The sequence below is a fragment of the Taudactylus pleione genome, unplaced genomic scaffold (assembly GCF_031769625.1).
Source record: "Taudactylus pleione unplaced genomic scaffold, aTauple2 ptg000451l, whole genome shotgun sequence".
In the NCBI taxonomy this organism is placed as follows: domain Eukaryota; kingdom Metazoa; phylum Chordata; class Amphibia; order Anura; family Myobatrachidae; genus Taudactylus; species Taudactylus pleione.
Window position 1 is genome coordinate 4,276,333 of NW_028284853.1, and position 14,083 is coordinate 4,290,415.

The 14,083-nt window shown below is 43.2% G+C and overlaps 1 protein-coding gene across 1 annotated transcript in view; it reads left to right on the forward strand.

Moving 5' to 3' along the window:
* Positions 1 to 14,083, forward strand: part of LOC148505524 (NXPE family member 4-like) — a 48,126-nt gene that overhangs the window by 17,220 nt on the left and 16,823 nt on the right. The window contains exons 2-4 of the mRNA XM_088448083.1: positions 3,522 to 3,627; positions 7,683 to 8,419; positions 9,810 to 9,871. Of these exons, the coding sequence (XP_088304209.1) occupies positions 3,538 to 3,627; positions 7,683 to 8,419; positions 9,810 to 9,871 (889 nt within the window). The 5' untranslated portion in view covers positions 3,522 to 3,537. The remainder of the gene's footprint in view (positions 1 to 3,521; positions 3,628 to 7,682; positions 8,420 to 9,809; positions 9,872 to 14,083) is intronic.

Consider the following 14,083-nt stretch of genomic DNA (forward strand, 5'->3'; position numbering starts at 1 on the left):
TTGTGTAAGTAAGGCAATAGCTGTTGTCCATGAATTGAAAAAGCCAAAGACTATTGTTGTCATGCCGGGGCAAAAGACAAATAAATCCACTTCTCTTGTGTGGAATTATTTCCACCCCAATCCGGACAACAGTTGTCCAGCCATATGTAACCATTGCCAAGCAAGAGTGAGTAGAGGGAGGGACCTAAACCACCTAGGAACCTCCTCCTTGTTACGTCACTTGGAGCGCATTCATCAAATATCATAGTGCATGTCGCCAAGTTCCAAAACTCAAAACGTAACAACAAGTCCAGTGTCACCTACCTGCTCCCTCTCTGTGGGATCCAAGCGCCTTCGATCACCAACACTTGCATAATCAAATCCTCATTTGAGTAGCCCTGCTACATCCAATGTTGTTATTCGAAGCATGATTGACTCCTCTCCTATCCGTGATTCCTCAGAAGGATCAGTGATGACCATGCCTGTTGCTGTGGGTGGATCTTCATCCCAGAAGGGGACCTGGAGGAAGACTACTTGTAGTATATCCTCCAAAAAACAATTAACTGTCAAACAATCATTTGCAAGGGCAAACAAGTATGACAGCAGTCACCCAGTTGCACAGCGGATTACTGTTAACAGCTATGCTAGTATTAGATGTGCGTCCAGTATCCGCCATTACTGCAGTGGGTTTTCAACAGTTAATTGAGATCCTGTGTCCTCGCTACCAGATCACTTCTAGATTCCACTTCGCTAGAACAGCAATTCCAAGTCTGTACAAGGACATTAAAAAAACCTTATTAATGTCCTCAGAAATGCTGTTTTACCCACTGTCCACTTGACCACTGATGTGGACAAGTGGGACAGGGCAAACTGGGTAGGTGTATTGCCTACAACAGCAACAGCAGCAGCAACATCTACCAAAAGACAGCTGATACAGAGGCAGGCTACTCTTTGTATAACTGGTTTCACTAAGAGGCATACCGCTGAGAACCTCTTAGAAAAACTCAGGAAAATCATTGCTAAATGGCTTAACCCACTTGGACTCTACTTGGGATTTGTAATTTCGGACAATGCCACCAATATTGTGAGAGCAGTACATGTGGGCGAATTCCAACACGTCCCATGTTTTGCTCACACAATTAATTTGGTGGTGCAACATCTTTAAAAAAATGACAGGGGCATGCAGGAGATGCTCTCGGTAGCCTGCAAAATATCTGGACATTTTAGACATTTGGCAAACGCTTGTCGAAGATTGCGTGACCAGCAGGTACTGTTAAATTTGCCCTGCCATCAGCTGAATCAACAGGTAGTAACTCAGTGGAATTCTACCCTCTATATGCTTCAGTGGATAGAGGAACAGCAAAAGGCCATCCAGGGCTATACAACGGCCTATGACACAGGCCGTGGAGGGGGAAGGCACCTTATTCAAGCTCAGTGGAGAATAATTTCCGTGTTGTGCCCGGTTCTCAAACCCTTTGAATGTGCCACACGTGAAGTTAGTTCAGATACTGCCAGCTTGAGTCAGGTCATTCCTCTCATCAGACTTTTGCAAAAACAGGTGGAGAAACTGAAGGAGGAACTGAAATGGAGTGATTGCGCAAGGTATGTCGGACTGGTAGAAAAAAGCCCTTGATTCACTTCACCAGGATCCAATACAGAATGCCTGCTGGTCATGCAGATTGTTCACCAAAAAATGACATCTGGTCGTGCCTGAGAGAACTGCCTACTAGTGACATGTCTTCTACAGTGATTATATGTGATACGGTCTCCATTCACAGAATAGTGGAGGACTATTTCAGAGATAACATCCTAAAAGGCATGTCAGACTGTCCCTTTCAGTACTGGCAGGAAAAAGAGGCAATTTGGAGTCCCATACACAAACTGGCTTTGCATTACTTAAGTTGCCCAACCTCCAGTGTGTACTCCGAAAGAGTTTTCAGTGCATCTGGCAACCTTGTCAGTGATTGGCGTAGGAGGTTACTTCCCCAAAATGTGGAAAAGATGATGTTCATTAAAATGAATTACAAATTCCACGAGGAAGACCTCTACCAACAATTACATTAAAAACAGTACAGAGGCGCCTATGGTGGATTCCAGCGGGGACGAATTAATATTGTGTGAAGAAGAGGATGTACACACTGATGGGGATGACGAGGACGAGGACAACTTGTACTGTAAAGCCAGTTTGTGTATGGGATCATTTTCATTTCCATGTCCAATGCACATTGGCAGCTTGTTTTATGGGGGTCCAAACAAACCAATAATTTCAGCCACAATTGGCAGTCCTTGTCACTGAAATGATTGGTTTGTTAAACTGTCCTGTTTCGCATACAACATAAGGGTGGGTGGGAGGGCCCAAGGACTATTCCATCTTGCACCTTTTTCCTTTCCATTATGTGCTGGTTGGGGCAATGCTGCCTGATATTTAAATTAATGTTATGGTTGGTTTAGGAACCAATGAATTGTTTTTTAATTAATTTATTATCAATTTTACAGCCAGGGGCTGCACCAACTATCAACTATCAGTTCTTCAATCCTCAAGGGTATCCCAACCATCATCTTTGCACTGTCCTCAGCTCTATTAATTATATCAATCAGTTTTGAGCCAGCAAGCTGGATGCAACCTTTTGGCCCTATAACTAGATGAAAAAAATCTATATTGTGAGGTGGTCAAAATTGACTGGAAATGAGTGGAAATAAATGTTATTGAGGTTAATTATACTGTAGGAACAAAAAAAGGCCCATTTTATGTGATTTTAGCTGTTTTTTTTTTTTTTTTTTTAAGAAAGAATCGAGATCCAAAACCAAAACACAAAAACAAAACACGAAGGTGGGGTTTTGACAAAACCAATCCAGTTCCAAAACCAGAGGAGATCCAGATCCAAAACCAAAACACGGGGGTCGGTGCACATCTTTAGATTTTATATATCGGTTTGTAGAACTTTTCTTCCCCAATTAACTATATAATTGATCCCTCGCTCAGGTAGGTACATTTTTCACGCAAAAAACACGATGATCATTATCGGGCTATCCAATTAGAGCCCCTTTTTTGCAAGACAAATGTCCCATTTTAATCCTAAAACACACAGGGCCCGTGAAACATGTGTTTGCCCAATTGCAGCAACAAAAATTGGGCTGATTTCGGGGATTTTGTTCTGCCTGCTTGAGGCAGGTGAAACGCCATCTCGATAAGTGCCGGCTATCGGAGCTAAGTGAATAGCCCCCCCCAGGTCAATTAGCCACTCCAAATTACTGCGGCTAATAGGATAACAGCCTAAGAAGATGTACTAAGCCTTCGAGAGAGGTAAAGTGCCAACCAATCGGCTTCTGTCATTTTTCAAACACAGCCTGTAAAGTGACATTTAGGAGGTGATTGGCTGGTACTTTATCTCTCTCCAAGGCTTAGTACATCAGTACCCTTTTGAAGCCGCCTAATCAGAATAGGGCGGAACCCTATATACTTTATTACACTTTGCCTATTTGTAAATTACCTTCAATGTTGCTTCAACGAATCTGTAACATATAATTATCTGTGTATTCAGCAGGTTGAACCTCATAATGAACCCATTTTCCTTGGGCAAAACACATCTGCTGCTGCTGCTAATCATCGTATTGTTGATCACTTCCCAGTGGTACAGAAGTTTTCGGGTAAGAAATTGTATTTTCATGTAACAAATCTTTTTCTAGTGAGTATGAAGGGGGGATGGGGGTGTAATTAATGTTGTAATCTAATAGTATAGTATTTGGGAGTTTGGTGCTTAAACAGAGTAGGGAACACTGACATAAAGTTAGAATAGTTACAACCTTTAACAACAAAAAAAACCCTTTAATAAAAAAAAAACAACAACGCTATATTGTGATTCATAATTGGGAGTGAGAATCACACTGACCAAATTTTATCTTGATTTGGCCCTTTCTAATTTTTTATACCAAATGATGAACAAATAGGCCTTCTGCAGCCGGGTACTCATTGGCCTATCTATAATGGGTGCAGGGTGTGCAGTGCCCACACCGAACACCCTACAACCAGCGGTATTTTTTATTTTTATTTTTTTATTATAGTTCCACCCACAGTTCCTCAACCAAAAATAGCCCTGCCTACAACCATATTATATTATACTTCCCTCTTATCCCATGTATGGCGCTGCAGGCAGAAATCACCAAGAAAATGGAGTGGCGGCCATTTTCCCAGAGACATGCGCAATAGAAAAGTCTTCGGGAATATTGCGGGGGCAACCACATTCCTGGAGACTTGCGTCTGAGCAATAGAATCTGGCACAAAGCCCACACGGAAGTTGCACACGGCCCCCTACTCTCTTAAACCGCTCCTGCGTGTATATTTATATTTTATTTTCGATATATGCTACCTCTTAATTCAAGAAGAATGAAGTGACCTAGGATCCTCTCCCGGATTATAGTGAATACATGACAAAATTGGGAAGGAGAATAATGATCCCTTACGACAGAGGTTCCCAAACTCTGTCCTCAAGTCTCCCCAACAGTCCAGGTTTTAGAGAGAGCCATGGTTGAGCAAAGGTGACTTAATTAATACCTCAGTCAATTTGATTTAACCACCTGTGCTCAGCCATGGATATCTCTAAAAGCTGAACTGTTGGGGAGCCTTGAGGACCACGTTTGGGAATCTTTGCCTTAAGGAGCACTCCTTTTGTTGGGGATCCAAATTCAGATTTTTTGTCCCCCTAAGAAAAGTTATAGGACATCCCTACCTAAATAATTGGAAATATTAAAATTACAAATCCTACTTAAAATTCCTTTTAAAAGTAATATAAAGATAAGAGGAACAAACGAAGGGCTGATTCTGAGTCGAACATTCATGCAAAGGGACATTGTTTTTTTTTCTTCTGCGCATGAGTTGTACCGCGCATTCACCCCGATTATTGTGCGTACAGGGTGGCAGTACAGATTTGGATGCACGGTAGTAGAAGTGTGAGGGGTGTTCCTAAACGGTGACTGGGAGGTAACAGGGGGAGGGCTGTGGCTAAAAAAAAACGCACAGATATCTGGTTGTGTAGGAATATTTCCAAGGTCCTCATCATACAACAGCGGATCAACCAGTCTTGTGCCACTTCCTGCCTCCTGCATCTATCAGTCACACCATCATCTCTCCCCTGCGTCTTTCAGTCACATCATCATCTCTCCCCTGCGTCTTTCAGTCACATCATCATCTCTCCCCTGCGTCTTTCAGTCACATCATCATCTCTCCCCTGCGTCTTTCAGTCACATCATCATCTCTCCCCTGCGTCTTTCAGCCACACCATCATCTCATCCCTGTATCATCTCTCAGCCACACCATAATCTCTCCTTTATGTCAACTCTCAGCCACACCATCTCCCTGCGTCGTCTCTCAGCCAGACCCTCATCTTCCCCCTGCATCTCTCAGCCAGACCATCATCTCCTCCCTGCATCTCTCAGCCACACCATCTCTACCCTGTGTCATCTCTCAGCCACACCATCATCTCCCCCCTGTCATCTCTCAGCAACTCCATCATCTCCACTTTACGTCAACTTTCAGCCACACAGTCCTCTCCTCCCTGTGTCATCTCTCAGCCACACCATAATCTCTCCTTTATGTCAACTCTCAGCCACACCATCTCCCTGCGTCGTCTCTCAGCCAGACCCTCATCTTCCCCCTGCATCTCTCAGCCAGACCATCATCTCCTCCCTGCATCTCTCAGCCACACCATCTCCACCCTGTGTCATCTCTCGGCCACACCATCATCTCCCCCCTGTCCTCTCTCAGCCACACCATCATCTCCACTTTACGTCAACTTTCAGCCACACAGTCCTCTCCTCCCTGCGTCATCTCTCAGCCACACCATCATCTCCTCCCTGTGTCATCACTCGGCAACACAGTCCTCTCCTACCTGCATCTCTCAGCCACACTATCATCTCCCCCATGTCATCTTTCAGCCACACCATCAACTCCTCCCTACATCTCTCAGCGACACCATCATCTCCTTCATGCATGTGTGTGTTGAGAGATATATAATATATATATTCTCAATTTACATAGCGTCCGGCTCTACCAGTCAGAGATTAGCTTGGCCCAGTGCCCGCTAATGTCATGCTCATACTTATCCACAGGACGCGGCACTTGTGGTACTCGTATCAGACTTTAATGGTGCAATATGTACAGCTGTACATATTGCACCATTAAAGTTGGATATAAGTACCACGAGTGCCGCGTCCGGTGGATAAGTGTGAGATATATATATTACACAAAAGAATAGGCAGCACTCACGGGTCTTAGGAGTAAATACAGACAACTGTGTCACATTCTGTTTGACGTTTCAGTCCCAATCGACTTTTATCAAGAACTCACATGACCATACAGATGTACATACCTATATACCAGACTATCTGACTTGATAGGTGCATCCCCTCCATGTGTCTTGCCGGGCACCATGGGTGTGACATCAGTGTGCATCTGCTGCACGGAGCCGGCATGGTGACATCACTCGCACTCCAGCGCCGCTGGACCAGGCACTGAGAGGTCTGCCACAGCGCTCACAGAGGTCATGGGGGGAAAGACCATGTTGAAAATACAAATCATACAACCTATCATTGTAATAATCAATCATGTAAAAAAAAAAAAAAATATATATATATATATATATATATATATATATGTATATATAATTTGTGTGTATGTATATATATATATTAGAAACCCCCACGAGAAAATCCTGTGTTTGCCCCTGCAGGGGAGTGCAGCAAGTTATGAGGCATGGCCTTGCGGTACACCCCCATCTCTCCCATCATTCCAGCTGGTCCAGCCAATTTGGCCAGTGACAGAGCCAGTCCATACCTGCTCCAGAGACAGCCTGTCTCATGTATGTCTAGCAATTAATGCTAATGCTGTCAAGCCAAATCTCCTGGCACATATACTGTTGTTCTATCCTACTGTAACTTTAACCTCATATACTGTTCTCTTTTGATGTGAAACTGGCACACATTCTACCCTTGCAGATCTAGATACATCTCCAGGTGCATCCTGCTCTGCAAGCTGCGCAAAATAGTGCTTTTTTTTTTTTTTACATTTTACACCTTGTGCAGCCAGGTCAGTAAGGCAGGGGGAGTGGCACAGCAATGTGAGGGGGCGGGCGTAAAAGCATCATTGTGGCTCCACCCCCTGCTATACAATGCCGTGATTATAGACCTTGTAAAGTAGATGGCATAGCAATGGCAACGCGATCCAGTCATCAAGCCCCCTACACCGGCCACTTCACTCAGGAAGTGGGTGGCACACGGCAGCCACAACAGCACTCCGGGAAACTTGACTGCTATTCCATCCCTACGTAAATGCCACCCGAGGTTCAAGAAGAGTAGTCAAGTCTGTTTTACCCTTGTGTTTTTGCCACAAAATCCTTTAAATTTTACATCAGCCCCAGTATAAGAATCTTAAGTAAAATGTAAACCTTTTCTATTTAATTGTCAAATGATTCTTCTCAAGTGTGCTGAGCAGTTTTAAAAATTCTTAAGTCCATCATGTAAAGGTTCAGGTGTGTCCATAAAATTCTACACCTACAGATTACTAAATAATAGGGGTCAGGAACACAGGTTCTCATGAGACAGAATGAAAGACAGCCAGAGATCCAATTTAATAGGGAGGTATTCTTGTTTTGAAGATCATTGACACACTGCTAGCAATATTCTTTTTTCAAACAAAATTTAAATTTCAGGATTTGGTGCCGCCTTCCCCTGCAAGCTGCAAAGGGCCAATACGAACTAAAAACACTTTCCCAGGGATAAAGGAATTAGTACTTCCTCCTAAGATAACTGAGCTGCAAGAAAGAATAGATGCAATGTTTAACAAAATCCAAAATCTCATCCCCAATGTTGAATTCAGCAACTTTAATAGAAGCACAAGTGGGAGAGACAGTAAGGCTTTCATAGTGAACCCCAGGGCACGGTATTGTGTTGGAGAGGACCTTGTGGTTCAGCTCGATATGTACGACCACCATGGCAACAGGAAGACCTACGGAGGAGACTTCATTAGGCCAAGGCTAATTTCTAAACCCCTCGGAGCTTCTGTGTCTGGAGCAGTAGAAGACTTCAACAATGGGTCATACCATGTCCGCTTTCCTTTGTACTGGGCGGGCAAAGCTGAAGCCTCCACTCTCTTGTGGCACCCCAGCGAAGGCATCGCGGCTATCTGGAGGGCGAGACATTCCAGTCAAGGTTTTATTGACTTTCAAGGGAAATTTGAAAAGGATGGTAAACAAGAGGCCACGACATGTGGTTTAATGCTTGACAAAGAAGACGGGAAGGAGATCTGTGAGTTTGTGGACTCTGAATATGAAGAGGCCTACTATTGTTTCAAAGTTCCAAACTTCAATTGTGAGAGTCTGACTGAGATGAGGGGGGTTGTCCGTCCTGTGTCATATCTCACTCCTGAGGAAAATCTCCTATTTGCAAGGTATAATATCCATTCATTATATACGTGTCGTGCTTCATTACCTTCTGCATAAATCTTGTGAGCAAATGTGAATAGAAGGGAATGGGTATGTAATGCCGGCTGTCGGGATGCCTCCTGTCAAAATACCGACAGCAGCATCCCGATGGTTGGTATACTTACCCTCTCCCCCTAACCCTCCCTTCTCGTAGCCTAACCCTAACCTTACACGGTAGTGCCTAAACCTAATCCTCTCCGCTTTGTGCCTAAACCTAACCCTCCCCCTTAGTCCCTAACCCCCCCAGTGGTGCCTATCCTTCCCCCCAGGGGCGTATCTATAATGTGTGCGGGGAACATGGGCCCCTGGGTCCAGTGGGGCCCTGCACCGCACACCCTGCACCCATAATATTACTTACCTCTCCGGAGTCCCACATCGGCGTGGGGGTCCGGCGCTCTAACATGACTGAAAAATGGCCGCGGTGGCCTTTTTTCCCGTCGTTTGCGCATGCACAGTACAGGGAAAATGGCCACCGTGGCCATTTTCCCAATAACCTGTGCATTCATTATAGACTCTGGGCACACTCTAGTGCCCAGAGTCTATAACTCCAGTGCTGGACGCGCACAGCTCAGTGCTATGCCAGCCGCCGGGCGGAGAAGAGGGGGCCCATGGGGGAGACTGCACACGGGCCCCCTCCTCTCTAGAAACGCCCTGCTCCCCCCCTAGGGATGCCTATCCCTAACACCCCCCCAAAGAACCTAACACTAACCCCGGTATGCTACCTAACCCTCCCCTCCATGGCTAACAGCTAAGAGTACCCCAGACTTACCTTGTTCGGGTTGGCGTCCTTCTGGATTCCGGCGTCTGGATTAAGATAGTCATCAGTATTTCAACACCTATCTTAAAGTCCCTTGTTGGGCTTCTCAGGTCGGGATATAGACCGGCAGCATCGCAGCTGCCAGTCTCACTAACTATATCCCGAATAGAAGGTAGTAGAAACCCTGTTGCATTGCCATAGTCATACCTCCTTCAACACACACATGTGCACACACCTGACTTTGTTGAGCCTCAGGTAAGTACATCTCTTCTCTGGGGGTACTGGAATACAGTATGTACACATTCAGAATTTCGACATGGACGAAATATATATACTGTACACACATACATTTGCTATGACAAATATCTTACATCCTATCAAGGCATTGTGAACCAGTTTAATATGGCTTAACTTTGCTTCATTTTCTATCCGGTCTTACTTTTATTTTACTGTAGTCTCCAGTTTGTCATGCTGTTCTGTGTGTGTTAGTACCTGACTGATGTGACTTCACAGTTAATCTCCTGTTTGTCATTGCAAACATTTTACCTTTCATACTAACTGCACAATATAAACCTTTTATTTACTATTCATTTTTGAAGGTCAAACATTGCTGTGGAAATCACTAAAAGCTTTGTGCCTATAACCGTTACCGAGTGCGGCAGTAAGTGTTACCCTTCTTTCTACCTGCTTTCTTTTGCTATTACTTTGAGTAAACATGAAGCAGAAGAGATGGTGTATTTTTCTGCCACCATGAAGTATGACTACATTAAGATTGACTGGGATTATTGGTAATGGTAATTGATGTCTGTACTGGTGAACTGGAGATTTGTTGTATTTATTGAACCATTTTATTTATTAAAAAAATAAAACCCCTTTTAAAGATCTTGTATAAGAGCGCTTCTAATAATATTGACAAATGTAACCAAAACTGTGTGTGCGTGTTTTCGATTGGGATAGGACTTTAGTTCTCCCAACACCACAAAAGGGTTACCACTTTGGTGGTAGCATCACCAAAGGGTTGGCTATTTAAAAAGTATTGTAAACTCAGGTATTTTTTAAATTTTTGAAAAAAATGAATAATAAAATAAATAAATAAATAAATAAATATATATATAATTTCTTAGAGAGTAGAATAACGAAAGTCCAAATTTGGCAGTGAGGGTCTACTTTAACTTGCAGTTCCACAAACATGTAATAGTAAATGAACATGTGCAATTATCATTTGTTTGAAATAAATGCACATTGCAACCCCTCATTTTCCACTTTATTCTCATAAATACATAGTACATCCTCTTTTCTTCAATCTAGTAATAAAGTTGCTGATAAATCATTGATAACATCTTGCCATTGAGTGGCTAGAGGTTGAGAAATCTCCTCTGATTGGCTGTTTGTGTATGTATGTAGTCAATGAATGAAGATCATTGACCTGACTTGCAATAAAGTCCATTCACTGACCACCAGAAGTTAATATACAAACAGCCAATCAGAACAGTTTTCTCATGCTACCGTCAATCAGAGACAATCCGCTCTGATTGGCTATTCGCAGACGGACACCTATTGATTCATTTGCATGTGGGTTATTTTACCTTTTGGATCACTGTAGGATGGATTAAAAGAAGGTTCACATCAGATTTAGGAGAACAATAAAGTGACAGATAAGCGTTTGGGTTGTATTTTCAATTCAAATACAGGATGACTACACCCTGTGGTCTGTGGGTAGCCTGCATACAAAGCAATCTCCTTCTTTTTTTCCTTACTGCACTTTACAGCCTGATACAAACAGCAAGCTGTGCAAACTTCAGACAATCCTTTTCCTTTATACTACCCTGGGACTTTCTTTGGATTCTTTCATATTTTAGTATTAACACAGTTGCATTTTTCAGACTGCAACATAGTTGCTCCAGAGTGTAACACTGTTTACTTATAACTGGATGATTTTATATTGTATTATTTGTGACAAAAAAGACTGCCATATCGAATGTTTAACAGACTTATTAATGCTCATATTTTATTAAATGTTTAAACACATTTCTTTGGGACTATGGGGTCTATGGCCCTCATTCAGACCCACTCGCAAGCGGGCGCACGTACGTTAGGCGTACGTACAAAAATATTTAAATTCAATGGCTCGCTCGTATTTTCGTTCGCATCTAAAATTCCTCCCTAAACTCTGACGACCCCTCCTCTAACTAACGAGCGTACGAAATAGCGAGCGTACATCCCCGAAATGGCTTGAAAGGAACGCACGCACAAGTATAAACAGGAAGTGGCCTTGTCAGATGTCGACTACCTGCTCCTTTATTCTGCCTACCTCCATCAATCGTATCATGCCAATCAATGTATCAATTAGCATAATTGTTTGTTTTTTTCAACACAGTGCAAGAAACTTTACTCTTGTCCGTGTTTGTGTTTACCCGCAGAATACGTACGGATGAAACATTCGCTTTTATTGTTCAAAAAACATGTGAACCACAATTAAACAATTGTACTATTGCTGTGGATCCCCGCATATTTCCCTGGGTTCATTTCTTTATTTAAATTTGCTTACGCATGTCACTGCATCAAGCCTATCATAACTCTCCAGAGATTTCTGGCCCTGTCGAACACATGACTCATACACTAACCAATAAAATTGCTCCTGTTAATTTCCAAAATACATTAGCCAATCAGAAAATTTTTACACACTTTATCAAAAATGATTTTTAAGAAAAACACCATTGCCATCATGAGAGCCTCCGCATTCACCAGGCGCAAGCTGCTGGTGCTTACGGAGGTCATGGATCGCCGGATCACCAGCCAACCTCAATCCATGACCAACCGGCAGAAGCGCTCCGCGTATGCAGAGGCACGGTCCCGCCTGCGGTCCTTCGGCTCACGCCGCAACATCGGGCAGCTGGAGCGCAGGTGGTCCGACCTGCAACGGCGAACGCCCCGCTTGCTGGCATGCTTTCGCATGGAGATCCTGGAAAGTAAGTGTTATGTATTGTGGTTTTAATGTTTGTGTTTGTGGGGCAAACTGCGTGTGCATGTTTTCCTGTCTGTCCTATTTCTTATTTGTACTCATATCTGCGTGTGCATGTTTTCCTGTCTGTCCTATTCCTTATTTGTACTCATATCTGCGTGTGCATGTTTTCCTGTCTGTCCTATTTCTTATTTGTACTCATATCTGCGTGTGCATGTTTTCCTGTCTGTCCTATTTCTTATTTGTACTCATATCTGCGTGTGCATGTTTTCCTGTCTGTCCTATTTCTTATTTGTACTCATATCTGCGTGTGCATGTTTTCCTGTCTGTCCTATTTCTTATTTGTACTCATATCTGCGTGTGCATGTTTTCCTGTCTGTCCTATTTCTTATTTGTACTCATATCTGCGTGTGCATGTTTTCCCTCTATTTCTGATTTATTCATTCTACTCCTATTTGGCTTATTTTTTGGTTTTTGTTTTTTTTTTAGTTTTGGTCCCCGGATTTGTCCATAAACTAACTGCAATTCTTTGTCATATTTTAGGGGGACAGCCAAGACTCCGCCGTCACCGTCCGTCCAGACGGCGTTCCCGGCCACTATCCCCAACCCCCAGCCAACACTCCACCCCAAATCTTTCCCCTATTCCCCACTCCTCCCCATCCTTCCCAGACCCTCTCCCGGAAATGTTGGGCCTCCTTCCCCTCCGTCCCACTTCCCCCTCTCCTCCACCCACCCCTCTTCCAATTACCCCCTCCCCGGAGTCCATCATAACTCCTCCCCATTCTTTGGGGAATGACGGATCCTCCGAGGAGGATCATGGAGGCATTTCCGGAGCTCCCGTTTTGGCTCCCGGTATGTTTTTATTTTGTTTTTTTTTAAAGCACAAACTGTTTGTATGTAATCATGTGTCGTGCCTTTCTTCGTGTTTTTGTGGCTTGACTTTTGGTGATTTTGCAGTTTGCCTTTACCTCTTCCTGGTGATTTCAACATACACATATCACACCTGTGGGAATTTGTACATAGGCCTTGTATTTTTGCCAGCACCCCCTTTTTTTTATTATTTTTTAGGTTTAGGAGTGATTTCGTTGTGTTTTTGTTTTTTTAATGTGGATTCCCTATTGTTGTATTAACCCACACACTTTTCTCACCCACAGAGGAACAGAGGCGTCGGCAAGAGGTGGCGGATTGTGTTGGCCAGATGCGGCAACATGTAATCGGCATTCTGGTGGCCCTCGACCGGCTGTCTGGCCTCCTTCGCCAGTAGGTTTTTTTTTTTTATGTTCACGTTTATAAATAAATTTATTCCGACAAATATACGTTCTGGCTCATTTTTAAAATCCAAAACCAAGATAGTTTAGCATGACATAAGTAGACTGTTCCTGCAAGGATTTCCCTTTTTTAAAAGTTAGATTGTGTTTTGTCTTTGTATGTCAAACAGACACAAGAAACACAGAACAGTAACAATGTCATTTCCCTTTTTGGGTGTAGTGTCAATTACATATTTCTACATTTTACAGGTTCCTAGTTGGTGCGCAAGCTGCTTAGGCCAATCTTACAAATCCCAAGGTTGGGCCAGGCTTCCTTTTGGTGTGGATTGGGAAGCTGAAAACATATTTCAGTTTAGCTCAACTGGCGTCAGTACTGGATTACCCCTTAGTCAAATGTAACTTGGGTTAACCTGGTTACACTTGCTGTTAACGTCCCAAAAAAGGAAGACCATTTCACTCTCCAAACATTTATTCACAACATAACAGAGAAAACAAAGTGGTCACTCCCAAAAAAAGAACACAGTGATAAATTCAAATACAACACATACCAAGAAATAATTAAATTAAAACAAAAAATCAAGAACTGGTTGACGAAGGACCATGCCAACATGATTCCACAAACATGGCGTTGCAATATGGGTTC